At 41.7% G+C, this 13394-nt stretch overlaps 1 protein-coding gene across 1 annotated transcript; it reads right to left on the bottom strand.

The window, feature by feature from the left end:
* Nucleotides 1-238: 238 nt before the first annotated feature.
* Nucleotides 239-10368, bottom strand: CUNH9orf40 (chromosome unknown C9orf40 homolog). Its single transcript, XM_037140336.2, has 2 exons — nucleotides 9670-10368; nucleotides 239-1804 (listed from the first exon to the last, which is right to left on the bottom strand). Exons 1-2 carry the CDS (start codon nucleotides 10093-10095, stop codon nucleotides 1646-1648), a joined length of 585 nt encoding a protein of 194 aa, XP_036996231.2. The 5' UTR covers nucleotides 10096-10368; the 3' UTR covers nucleotides 239-1645.
* Nucleotides 10369-13394: the final 3026 nt, after the last annotated feature.

Genomic DNA, 13394 nt, shown 5'->3' with positions numbered 1-13394 from the left:
TTTTTCCACAGTACTTTAATAGCTTCCACCACTTGTTTGCTACCCTTGCTATTTCTTCAACTCCAATCTTTATCCTGAAATATCTAGTAGTAACTTAAAGGAGAATAAAGAGCACCTACAGGGAATACATGTATTCTAATTATTTTTGTACCTACAATAAGCGTATTATGAGACAAACAAGATGATGCAGGTAAAGTACTTAGTAAGTATATTATTTGACAAAAAAACAAAGACTCTCTGAGGTAGATACTATTTATTGTTTCTTATTTTACAACAGAGGAATCTGGGACTTGGAGATAATGTCACACAGGTAGAAAGTGGCAGTACAAGACTTTGAACCACATCTAACTCCAAAGCCTTAACTCTTAACCACAATACTATGCAGTTTGCCTTCTGTTCTAGAATACTCTTATTGTCAACCCATGTTTAAATCCTATAGTACATACAAAGCATTCTTTCCCCTCATTGGCATTTATCACACTTCCTGAATTTTGAATCTAATATCATTAACAACAAAAAATACACAAGTTAATCAATTACAAAGCCAACATTCTAGAAACAATTAACTTAATCATTGATACTCATATAACTCAACACAAACTGCTTACTTTATTTAACAATGAAATAATAACTATGCAATAATTTAGTTGTAACAAAGCCATCAACAGGGTAAAATAAAAACAAAGCTAACTAATAGGCATTGTTTCAGTCCAAATCAGTTATCTCCTTTAAATAGGAAAAACTACCATTAGTCTAGTGGTCCTCAAACCTGTCTGCACATTAGGGAAATGGGAAGGGCGTGGGCGGAGAGGATGGTTGGTGCTTACAGAAATAGCTCTATTTAAGGTCCACATTAGAACAATTAAATGAGAAAGGGTCCAGGCAAAGATCTGTGAGGTGTTGCCAGTGTTGAGAACTACCAGTCTACAGTAATAAGTAATAAAAACCACATCCTCAAGGCAATTCAGAACCAAAAAAAAAAGTTTTTAAAAAGAAATACAATAAACTTCTCTCCTCTCATCTAAGAGGGAAAGCACCTACTCATTTCTCATTGTTGTTTATCCATTTTTGATAGCCCAAAATTGTACCCACATTAAAATCCTCACTTTACATTTAGAAAGCTTTTAATTTTTACTTTTTTAGAAAGTTCTGTAATACCAGCTTTCAGAAAGAATTCCCCACAGTTTAAGTTTGCATAGATGTTTGTCAGCTAGTTGTTCAACTCAGAAGAGTCAATAAAGTATATTAAATATCATTTTGTTTTTATAAAACAACATTCATTTCATGTACCACAAATTGACAATTTGTTGCAGAGAGGACTGAATGTTTTTACCTATTTCTAAAACTGTTAGAATTCCTTTTTATAAGGTTGGCATCTTCAAATTTAGAATCTAAGCACACATTTTTCTTTAAGAACGCATACATAAAACACTTCCCCTGTAAATGCACTATACCACTGACAAATCCTATTGAGAGATTCCATGGTGACTGCAGGCATCGATCTTTAAAACAATCTTTCCTCATTTTTCAGGTTTGGGAAGAAATCACATAAAGTATGGAAAATAACTTTTTTCCTTGGGAATACATAAATTAATTTAGAGATGTCTTCTCAAATTCAGAAAAGCCTATTTCTGCAGCTCCTCCGTCAGGACTCCATGTCAATTTCAACCACTTCATCCTTGTCCTGCAGCCTTGCTCCTGTAAGGTTGTCTGCATTTACATCTTCGATGTCTGCCAGATCAATCGGTGGTAAAGGATTCCTCCAGTACTGGAAGGTGTTATACTGCCAGAATTCTTCATTGAGCTTTAGGGAATAAAGAGAAATAAAAGTACATCAATCTTTAGAAAGTGGGTTTTTTTTTTTCAGTAAAGTTTGCTTGTTTTAAAAGAAAACTCACACCTTTTTACTTTTATCTTCAACAAATATACATTTTTAATTCTGTCTAATCAAAGTAGTTCATGGGCTCAGTGAAATCTGTGCATTATCATATTCATAGATTTGTGAAAGTATTTCTTGTTAGTAGTTTAAATTTAAAAATTTTCTTTCAAGGCCTTGGCCAGGTAGCATCATCCTGATAAGCCAAAGTTGCAGGTTTGACCCCCCAGTGAGGGCACATACAAGAATCAACCAATAAATACATAAGTAAGTGGAAAAATAAATTGATGTTTCTCTCTCTATAAAAATCAATACTTTTTTAATTCTTAGAAGAAATTCTTTTAAATCCTCACCCTAGCATATGTTTATTCATTTGAGGAAGGGACAAAAAAAAAACCCCCATTGATATGAAAGAGAAACACAGATTAGTTGCCTCCCCTACATTCCCCGACCAGGGATCGAACCCACAGCCTAGGTATGTGCCTCTCTGAGAATTGAACCCACAACCATTTGGCGTATGGGATGATGTTCCAGCCACTGGACCACCCAGCCAGGACAAATGCATTTCTTTCAACAATATTACTTCTGATAATTTTCCATTTTTAACCAAAGAAAGTGTCTTGAAATGTTTGTCTTTCAGTGAGGGTAACATTTTTTATTGAAAAAATACAACAAACTTTAAAACATTTTTTTTGTCTTTTTTCTGAGGTTTGGTATTTTAAGGAATTGATTCACATAGGTTAAAATACTTTGACAATTTTCTAAAAAGTATTAGGATATAAACATGATAAATAGCAAAACAAACTTACCATTTTTATGAAGATACCATTTGGTACAAGGCATGACTTTTAAATCAGCATAGCAAAATTGATAAAATTCAAGTGAGCACTGGCCTTTTAAAAATTTAACAACTTACTCTGAATGGCTATAAAATTGTTTTAAGTAACTATGGAGTGATGTTGATGTTCCAATAAAGTATAAAATTGGCACAGAGATTCAAAAGCATTAAAAATACTTTGTGCAAAAGCAGCACTGGAATCATCACGTACAGGCCCCCAAGGTGACCATTACCCGTCCCAGATGGGTAGCCGTATACACAGCTGTATCTGTTCTACTGTGGTATGTTCTTCTGCTAGGTTCATCCTTGCTAAGGCAGCATTATCCGACAAAGATAATGGAAGCCACATATGTAATTTAAAATTTTGTAGTATCTACAGTAAAAAAGGAAAGAGAAACAGGTCACGTATGGCTTTGGCAAACTGGAGCCCAGAGGTGAAGTCTGGCCTTCGGCGTCTTTTGTGTATGGCCCAGCAGCTAAGAATGTTGTTCACATTTTAAAAGGTTGGGGATAGACTTCCGCCAAGATGGAGGTTTAGCTGGATGTGCCTGCCTCCCCACACAACCGAGTTTAGGGACAACTAAATATTAGCATCAGAAAACACAACCAGAACACGGAAAACTGAACTTTTCGGAAGTCTGCTAACAACAAATTCTTCAGCCCGACCGAAACCGGCGTCGGGTGAGGACTTACAAAGGAGGGCTCGGTCGGACCGGGCGCACAGTCGCGCGGGTTCCAAACCCAGGATTGGACCTAGTGAGCCACCGAGCAGCCCACCGGGGGAGCGACACAGTGGGGAGGTGGTGGCAGCGAGTTGACTGTGGTTGCCTGGTTGCGCGCGAGTGAGGGAGTGAGCGGTTGGACCGGCGGCGATAGACGGCGGCCGCCATTTCCCCGCTCTGACCACGCCCCCACATACAGCGTCACAACCCAGCGACCTGGGAGTCCAAGGCACCGCTCCTCCCACTTAAAGGGCCAGAACAGACCAAAAATGTCGCAGACAGAACTCAAAGCCCCAGAGATAAATCTAAATGACGAAGAAATAGCAAAACTCTCAGACGCACAGTTTAAAACACTGGTCATCACCTTCCTCACAGATCTGGTGGATTACAGCCACAAATTAGAGAAACATATGGAGGCTAAATTAAGGGAAATGAATGGAATTCCACAGGAATCCCATAGAGATGAAAAGGAAACTGGGACTCAAATCAATGCAGTGGACCAGAAGAAAGCAAATAATGGACAAACAGAAAAGAGTCAAGGAGCAAGAATTCAAAGAAATGAGGAGAGTCTTAGGAACCTCCAGGACATCTTTAAACGCTCCAATATCCGAATTATAGGGGTACCAGAAGGGGGAAAGACACAACCACCAGTGGAAAAACTATTTGAACAAATAATAAAAGAAAATTTCCCCAATCTGGCAAAGGAAATAGACTTCCAAGAAATCCAAGAAGCCCAGAGAGTACCAAAAAAGTTGGACTCAAGAAGAAACACACCGAGGCATATCATAATTACATTAGCCAAAATTAAAATGAAGGAAAGAATCCTGGAAGCAGCAAGAGCTAAGGGGACAATCACCTACAAAGGAGTCCCCATCAGGCTGTCAGCAGATTTCTCAAAAGAGACCTTACAGGCAAGAAGGGGCTGGAAAGAAATATTCCAAGTCATGAAATCTAAAGACCTACAACCAAGATTGCTGTACCCAGCAAAACTTTCATTTAGAACGGAAGGACAGATAAGGTGCTTCTCAGATAAGACCAAATTCAAGGAGTTCATCATCACAAAGCCCTTATTATATGAAATGTTAAAGGGACTTATCTAAGAAAAAGAAGTTAAAGAAACATGAACAGTGAAAGGACAACAAACTCACAGTTATTAACAACCACACCTAAAACGAAAGCAAACTAAAAGGACAGCTAGAGCAGGAGTGGAAACATAGAAATGAAGATCTCAAGGAGGGTTAGCAACAGGGGAGTGGGAGGAGGAGATGGGGGGAGAAGGTACAGAAAACAAGTAGCATAGACAGTAGATAGAAAATAGATGGGGGGGCGAGAATAGTTTGGGAAATATAGAACCTAAAGGACTTGAGACACATGGACATAAACTAAAGGGGGGTAATGGTGGGGTTGGGGGGGCAGGGTGGAGGGGAATGGAGGGGGGAATAGAACAACTGTAACAGCATAATCAATTCAAAAAAATAAATAAATTTAATAAAAAAAATAAAATAAAAGGTTGGGGATAGAATATGTAGTTGAGACTGTATGTGGTCCACAACACCTAAAACATTTTCCATCCAGCCTATTACATAACTGTACTCACTATTCCCATATTTTGCTGTGCATAATATGCTCCCATGTATAATGTACACCAATGTTTTTGGCCCAAACTTTGAAAATTCAATTTTTTAAATTCAATTTTTTATTACTTAGAAACAAAACCAATCACCGTATTCCAGGGTATTATTCTGCAATGGATACCGTTATTGCTTTCTAGAGTTACACTTTTAACACATAAGCGTAAGTAAAAGAATTAAAATATTTATATAGACACGTAATTAGTACTGCCCATGTATAATGCACATCCTTATTTTCTCCTCAAAATGAGGGCAAAAAAGTATGCATTATACATGGCAAAATACAGTACATACCTTTCTCATATTAATTATGGTAAGCTTTGTAAAAAATAAGATTTAATGCTTTATTGCTCTTGATACATTATGCTTTAGAAATAATTTAGTGAAAAAATAGGCACCTATGCGCCAAACCATATACTGCATTTAATTTAATCAAGAGAAACACTCACTGCATGAAATCACTGCCCTGCTTTCCCCTTGGCACCCTGGAAGCATTACTGTGGTCTTGCCCTAACTTCCTGATCCTCCTTCAGTTGCTCCACTGACTTCTCTCAGGACATCATGGAAAAGTGCTTGTGACAGGCAGTGGAGGCCCAGCTATGGGCCAGGGGCCCAAAGGCAAGTCCAAAAGTCGGAAGACTCAAAATTATCCTCCTCCTCCTCTTTAGCCTCTGAAAGGCACTCACTGGACGTGTCCCATTTTGGTGTGTCTTAACATGTATTTGCATGTAGCTAGTATAAAGTGACAAGTTTGGGAAAATAAGTGGAATGGAGAGGCAATGTTCTAGAGACAGTTCAACTAGTGCCAAGGTGACTGGCAAAACTATGAGGGTGGCAAAATTGAGCTGGTGGCACCTCTGCACCATGCAGGCAGCTGACCAGGCTTCAAGAACAGAATGAGTTTCTAAGGACAGGATGCCAATAAGATTCTTTGTCATAAACTGTTCATGGTGTTTGTGAGTCCTGGGAAGTAGGGCCAGGAGGTGTACATGAGACCACACTGCTGGGACCACCTGGGGGTCAGCCAGGTGACACCAGGTGTGGGCTCCTGAGGTGTGAGCTCATCTTCAGCCTCTTCAGCACAAGAGGTGCACCAAGTCCCTTCTTCTTTCAAGGCTCCTGGCAGGGAGGCCCAGGCTGCCCGGAGGTCAGGTGAATTAATATTTTATTTGATCTAATATATCCAAACTATTACAATTTCAACATGCAGCCAACCTTTTTTTAAATTAATGACATAGTTTACATTCTTTTTATCATTCTAAGTTTTCAAAATTCAGCAAGTACTTTACACTTCTAGTACTATTTATACTAGCCACCTTCCAATGAATAGCTGATTGTGGCTGGCTACTTTCCTGAAAAGCACAGGTCTACAGGAAAATCTCATTAAGAAGGTCATTCAGTGCCTTAGACACTAAGGCTGGCAGGGGTGTCCAACCTGTGGCCCACAGGTGGCATGCAGCCCAGGATGGCTATGAATGTGGCCCAACACAAAATCATATATTTATGGTATTTAAAACCTTTTCTTTACTTCATCATTTTTTGTTTATTTAATATGTGGCCCAGAGACACCAAAAGATTGGACACCCATGGGTCTTAGAGAATTAAGAATCTCTATGAAATTTCTTAACACTGGGATGAAAATGTAGTAATTTAATGGATGCCAAGAAAATGTTCATTTTAAGCAAACGGGGTTAAAAGCAAGGATCTATTTCTTCGCCTGTTGCACAAAATCTATTGTCGGTATTCCCTACTTATAAACATGGCCAAAAAAGGGATCCTTTAATGATGTCAGTGTAACCTAGTAGCTAAGAGCACAAACTGGCCACCAGACAGACCAGGATTTGCACTACCCACTAAGTCTGGTCTTGACCTAAGTGTTTCCTAATCAGTACAACATATGGCTCTATTAAGAATTAAGGTTTGGCACTGTAATTGCTCAATATTGCTAGGTTATTACATCCCAAGAAGCCTTTGAATCATTAATCACTCACTTCCAGGAAACGACATTTTTGCTCATTTTCTGTTAAAACTGTTTTAAACAGTAAGGCTCAGCATTGACAAAGCAACAAATTTGTACAAAGTGACACTAACATGAAAAAAGATTAATATTTAATGAATACCTGGTTTTTAGTTCTCTAGTAAAAAAAAATCTTAAACAACTCAAAATACTCTGAGATTCTGCCTATACTACATCCCCAATATAAAAAGAACATATTTGAGAAAATTTTTCCTAAATGAGATCTCAAAAGTGAGGGCAGACCTAAGCCTTATTCTAAGCACAAGAACCAGGGAGACAAACATTTACTGCACAAAATGAAAAAGCTTTTTAACTTCTTCGTGTTTTTGTTTAGCCTGTTTTCCTTTGGTAATTATTTGTGAAATCCTTAAAACAAAAACTGCGCATCTTTGGAAGCAGGAAAGGAGGAAGGTAGAGCAAATGCATTCTTCTGGTAAGTATGCAGAAGAGAAGCAGCTCAAGGAACAGAACAAAAGGAAGGAACATGAGGGTTCTGGGGCTTTTGCCGGAGAGAGGGGGTGCAGGGGTGGGTTGATGAACAGGGAACCTGGTCTCGGTGAAGGAACCCTTCTTGTTTCCTGCCAGGAGCCTAGTGACAACAGGATACAGAGAACTGCCAGATGTAGTCCTGCTGTGGAGGAAGACACGAATGTGTCTCGGAGATCCTAACCAGGCATCTGTGCCAGTTCACTAAAAACACTCTCCTCTGCCTCCCTGCCATTCCCACGTTTCCATCTTATCAATCTGTGGCACACCATACTCAGTACATTCTGGAAGGAAAGACAAGACTATGTATGGGTGGGGTCTGAAGAGGCAAGTTTTCCAGTTGGTCTGGGTTCCTACCTTTTTTAGGTTTTTCATATTGGCAGAGGCATAATTTAATTGGAAATTCTAATTCTTTATTCTATTTCCAAAATGTAAGTGCTATCACTAGACTTTAAGCAAGCTAATTTTGAATCTGAAAGCAGTATGAAGAAAAAAGTCTAAATATGGCTTATGTTTCCTAAATTCCAAGAAAAATGGGCATAAAAATATTTACAATTTCATTCAGAAACACTTATCATGATTATGTCTATAGGAGGGGTGTCAAACTCATTTTTAAGGGGGGCCACCTCAGCCTCACAGTTGCCTTCAAAGGGTTGAAATAATTTTAGGGCTGTATAAATGTAACTACTCCTTAATTGTCAAGGAGTTGAAATTACATTCGGCCCATTGAAGGCAACCCCAAGGCTGATGTGGCCCCTGGTGAAAATGAGTGTGACACCCCTGGTCTAAAGGATAATTTCATAATCAGTGGAAAAGATCTTTACTAACTATAAAATTCTCATTATTTTACTGGATTTTTCACCAAGAACAAGTCATGCCAAAGGAACCCGAATTCTTTGGGGGGGGGGCAAAGTATTTAATAAATTCTGCATAAAATGCTCAAGGCAATGGAGAGGGGTGAGGGAGAGGCTACGATGTAATGGTTGAAGAGTTTGGTGAGTCCTGAGGCCTACATTTGGTTCTTTGACCCCAAAGCTCCCTGTCAACAGAGAACTGCCAAAAGGCAATTTGAATTCCTAAGTCTAGACCAAAGTTGTCCAATAAATACATAATGCCAGCCACAAACATAACTTTTAAATTCTCATATTTTAAAAAAACGCCCCCAAACTAAAAGTAGGTAAAATGAATTTTAACCTATTGTATTCAATCCATTATCTAAGTTATTTCAACGTGTAATCAATATAAAGTTTTGACATCTTCAAAATCTAGTTGTATTTACACTTTCAGCACATCTCATTTCAAGTGTTCAGTTGTCTCACATGGCTAGTGGTTACCATACGGAACAGCACAGATCTAGACAAATCATATTTGATGCACAGAGATAGGACAGGCTCATTTACCAAGTAATCGGAACTCTCCAAAGATCCTTGTACACCTTACGCCCAAGTTAATTTTCAACAGTTCTTTTTCGAAGGGTCACATTTAACACTGTTATTGATAAAATGCCCTTTCCCAAGATGTAGAAGCCCTTTCTCTCCCCCCCCCCCTCAAAAAAAAAGTGCCATGCATAACGGACATCCAGTGGATGGCTACCACACACTGGTCACCTCTTTAGAAAGAAATCACGAATTCTAGAAACAAATCATTGTTAAACCAAGGAAAGCACAATACACCATTCCCTGACGTCAGTCGTTGGCTTGAACCTCTAGCAACTCAGTCACCACCTCCACCAAACTTACAAGTCTAGCCTGAGGTGCCCTGCTCCTACTTCCCTCTCACTAACATAGGCACGGAAGCTGCAAGGACAGGGCTACCTCACCCGAGGCCTGTTTCCCTGGTTTATCGAAGTGCTTTCAGTCCATCGGACTCTCCAAACGCTGCCAAGGGTTGGCCCTGAGGCCCCGGCTGTGTTGCTTGGAGGTAAGTGTCCGTTCCTGAAGCAGTGACCCCAGCTTTTCCCCTTTTAGGGCATCTTGATGAATATGAGTCTAGAAGGGGAGGATCAGGTCCTTCCCGGTGCTCAAAGTACCTGGGAAAATGGTGACCCCACCCACCACCCACCCACCCCTGGAGCTGCCCAGCCAGCCCCCAGCCCCTACCTGGCGCGACGAGGCCCCCCAGTCTCCCCGCGGGGACTCTGCGCGCCCCGCCCCGTCGTCGCCACCGCCCCTCGGGGGCCGGGCGCCCCCGGGCTCCTCCCCCGGCCCGTTGGGCCGCAGGGGCGGCTGCTGCAGCAGCGAGGGCTCGCCGGTCTCCAAGCCACTGCCCTCACGCTCCACGCTGTCCCGAGCGTTGGTCTCCCCACAATCGTGGCGCTTGCTGGGCGAACCCGAAGGCTCAGTCATAGCCCCAGCGTCGATTTTGCGCTTTCGGGGCAGCTCCGGGACGCCGAGGTGCTGCCCGGGATGCGATTCCGCCGCCCGTGGGATCCAGAGCGGCGGCGGCTCCTCCGGAAAGTTGCAGACTAGGGGCCGCTTCCAAGGCACGTGGAACGTTAGCGGCTCGGCCGCACGCCGCTTGGCCATGGGCCTGGGAGGCTCGGGCGGAAGCCGCCCAGGACGGGAGGCCGAGCGCAGATAGCTGTGGAGGGCGGGGTCAGGGCGCGCGAGAAGGAGAGCACTTAGTTGGGGCGAGGCCGAGGCAGGAAGGTGGGCAGGAAACCCGGAGTGGGGTGGCAACTGGGCTGCCTACAGCCGGTGGGCACAGCCTTCGCCGCCGAGGGTGCTACCGGACGTTGGAGAGTAACCGCGAAGCGGCGGAGATTCGAACCCGCGCACAAACGTGAGCTGACGCACACGCACTGGTCCAACGGAGCCGCTGGTTGGTGGAGGCTCGAGAAGCACTTTCCCGAGCGCCTCTGCGGCCGGAAGTGCGCGCCGTCCGGGACAGCGACAAAGCAGAGGCGGGTTTATTAAAGACCCAGTCCAGGTACCAGAGCAGGGCAAATGGCTTTGTTTTCTACGGTGATTGGAAGGGTTTTGCTTATTCAGCGCTCTATAAAGCAATTTAGGCTTAAGACCTCTAGAATCTGTTAATATAACCCTTGCTTCAGTTAGTAGCCAGGAGGATGTTTTCAGGAGGTTAAAACAAAACTATGCAATATAAACCTTTAATGATCTAGGGTTAAGAAGCTCTTAGCACTACATTGATTATTGGAGAGAATGGGCTGAGTGGAATAGCTAAAGCCAGCAGCCAAACACAACACAAAACAAGACATCCCAACGAATTGTATGTTTTGATGTAGCTGCTGTGGCAAGCGAAATAGGCAACCACATCCCTTGAAGATCTTTTGATTAAAAATTAAGTGATGGCCCTTGGCCAGGTGGTTCAGTTTGTTGGAGCGAGATCCCTTTTCCCCAGAGGGTTGCCGATTCAATTCCTAGTAGGGCACATACCTAGGTGGAGGGTTCTTCCCAGGTGGGACACACAGAAGAGGCAATCGGTGGATGTTTCTTTCCTATTTCTCTCTCACATTGATGTTTTTTCCTTTCTCTAAAATCACTAAATATGCTCTTGGGTGACGATTTAAAAAAAAATCATTGATGATATTGCAGACATCTGTGGTTCATCTGAAATAGCTCATCCAAGAACCGAACCTGGAGCATAGCTCTTTCTTTTCCAAATGAAACGAAATTGGCTCCTAAATTAATACGGGAAGCCCCAGAGTTTCCTGCTTATTCTGCGGTTTTGGAGTGAATCTCCAAAACCTAGTCCCAGCAAAATTGTGTGTGAAGTCAAGCAAAGTGAGGAGATAACAGCAGTTTATTTACTATAGCTTTAAAAACAAATGTGTTGTTCACACTAATACAAACGTCCCCCATTCCCCCATCCCCTCTTTGCCCACCTCCACCCAGCCTCAGCCAACTTCCCACACTATAACTTGTACTTTAATAGTTGATAAAGACCACAACCAAGTGAAAAAATGTGAGGAATAAAATTATAAATGCTTTAAAGGGAGAAACAGCTATGATCTTCTAGAGAAAAAATGCAAGGAAGATAAGCTACTCTCATCTGGTAGGCATTCTCTCTATATTAATTACTACATGTCCCTATATCTCAAGGCTGCTGTGAGAGGACTGGGCAGCTACTTACATTTTAATAAGCACAGAAATATAACATGTTAGGGTGGTAAACAATAGCCTTTTTGTTTGATCTTTTCATTCCTTCTTGTTTGAAATTCACAACCCATCTGTCTCATACAGAAGAGTTTGCCATTTTAATCCAGGGACACAGAGAAGACATTAAAGAGCTGAATTTCATTTGAAAGGTCTTTAGGGTACCCTGTCCTGCAATGCTAAAGGTGCAGTTTAGCAAATAGAGGTTCATTCCTTTGTGGTCCTCTCCACAGATTCTTTTTTTCTAAGTTGTGAAATTTATAATCTATACAAAAGGTGTAAAACATATATGTAGTTAAAGAATGACAGTAACATACCCACAACTGAGTTTCAAACATAGAAAATTACGAGTACCAGAATTTGACAAGGTCCCTAGTGCCTCCCACTGGTGCCTCCCTCCCTTTCCGCAGTTCTAGGTAATTACTATTTTGAATTTTGACTTAATTCTTTATTGCTCTTTTTTTAATTTACCCATCTGTGTTCTAAATAACAATTGTAGTTTTGCTGGGGTTTTTAAAAAGTTTTATTGAGGCCCAGTTGACATAAAATATACTTCAGATATAAAAGTATCTAACTTGCTGACTCTGTGTGTGTGTGTGTGTGTGTGTGTGTGTGTAACCAAAACCACAATTAAGATAATATAAGTATCCATCACCCCAAAATGTTCCTCTTGCCCTTTTGTAATGCTGCCCCCCTCCTTCTGGGCAATGTAACCAGCTTTATTTTCTGTTGTTACAGATAAATTTGAATTTTCTAGAGTTTTATATAAATTGTATCCTAGTGTATATATACTGTTCTTGTGTGGCTTCTTTCAGTACAATTATTTTGAAATTTATCCTTGTTATTACATGTTTATTCCTTTTTTTTTACCTAATAGTATTTGATATTATGGATATATCACACTTTGTTTATGCATTCACCTGTTGATGGACATGTAGGTTACTTGCATTTTGGGGCTATTACAGATAAAGCTCCTGAAAACATTTTTGTGTAAGGCTTTGTATGGGTCTAGGCTTTCTTTTCTCTTGGGTAAGTATCTGGGAGTGGAATGGCTGGATCATAGGACAGGTGTATGCTTAATTTTTTATATGCCACTTCTGGCCAAGATGGACGCATAGGTAGATACACTTTGCCTCCTCAAAAACCAAAAAGACAAGAAAAATTAAAAAACAAAAAATAACTGCCAAAAAGTTGAACTGTACGGAAGTCCGACAACCACGGAGTTAAAGAAGAAACATTCATTCAGACTGGTAAGAGGGGCCAAGATGGGCAGCTGGGTTGGAGAGGATGCATGGCAAGGCAGCAGGTACAGGACCAGGTGGTCCGACATTTGTGTGCAGATAAACTCTGAGGAACAACTGGGGATCAAGACAGACCAAGCAACCCAAGGTTCCAGCGCCAGGAAATAGAGCCTCAAAACCTCTGGTATAAAAATCTGTGGGGGTTGTAGTAGCAGGAGAAACTCCCAGCCTCACGGGAGAGTTCACTGGAGAGATCCACAGGGTCCTACAATGTATATAAGCCCACCCACCCAGGAGTCAGCACCAGAAGCGCCCAATTTGCTTGTGGGTAGCGGGGAAAGTGACTGAAAGCTGGCCAAGAGCTGAGCAAGCAGCATTGTTTCCTGTCTGACCCTTCCCCCATATGCAGCACCACGTAGGAGGTGGGTTGTAGGGAGGTGGGTTACCCCACCCTGGCGAGTATCTAAG

The sequence above is a fragment of the Artibeus jamaicensis genome, unplaced genomic scaffold (assembly GCF_021234435.1).
Source record: "Artibeus jamaicensis isolate MK-2021 breed Jamaican fruit bat unplaced genomic scaffold, CSHL_Jam_final scaffold_1964, whole genome shotgun sequence".
Classification (NCBI taxonomy): domain Eukaryota; kingdom Metazoa; phylum Chordata; class Mammalia; order Chiroptera; family Phyllostomidae; genus Artibeus; species Artibeus jamaicensis.
The sequence above is the reverse complement of the archived record's forward strand: the minus strand, read 5'-3'. Positions and strand labels throughout refer to the sequence as shown.

Coding starts and splice junctions, on each gene's coding strand:
- CUNH9orf40 (XM_037140336.2), bottom strand. CDS start 10,095: ATGGCCAAGCGGCGTGCGGCCGAGCCGCTAACGTTCCACGTGCCTTGG. Junction 1,805..9,669: donor GGGGGGCCTCGTCGCGCCAG/GTAGGGGCTGGG, acceptor TATTCCCTAAAG/CTCAATGAAGAATTCTGGCA.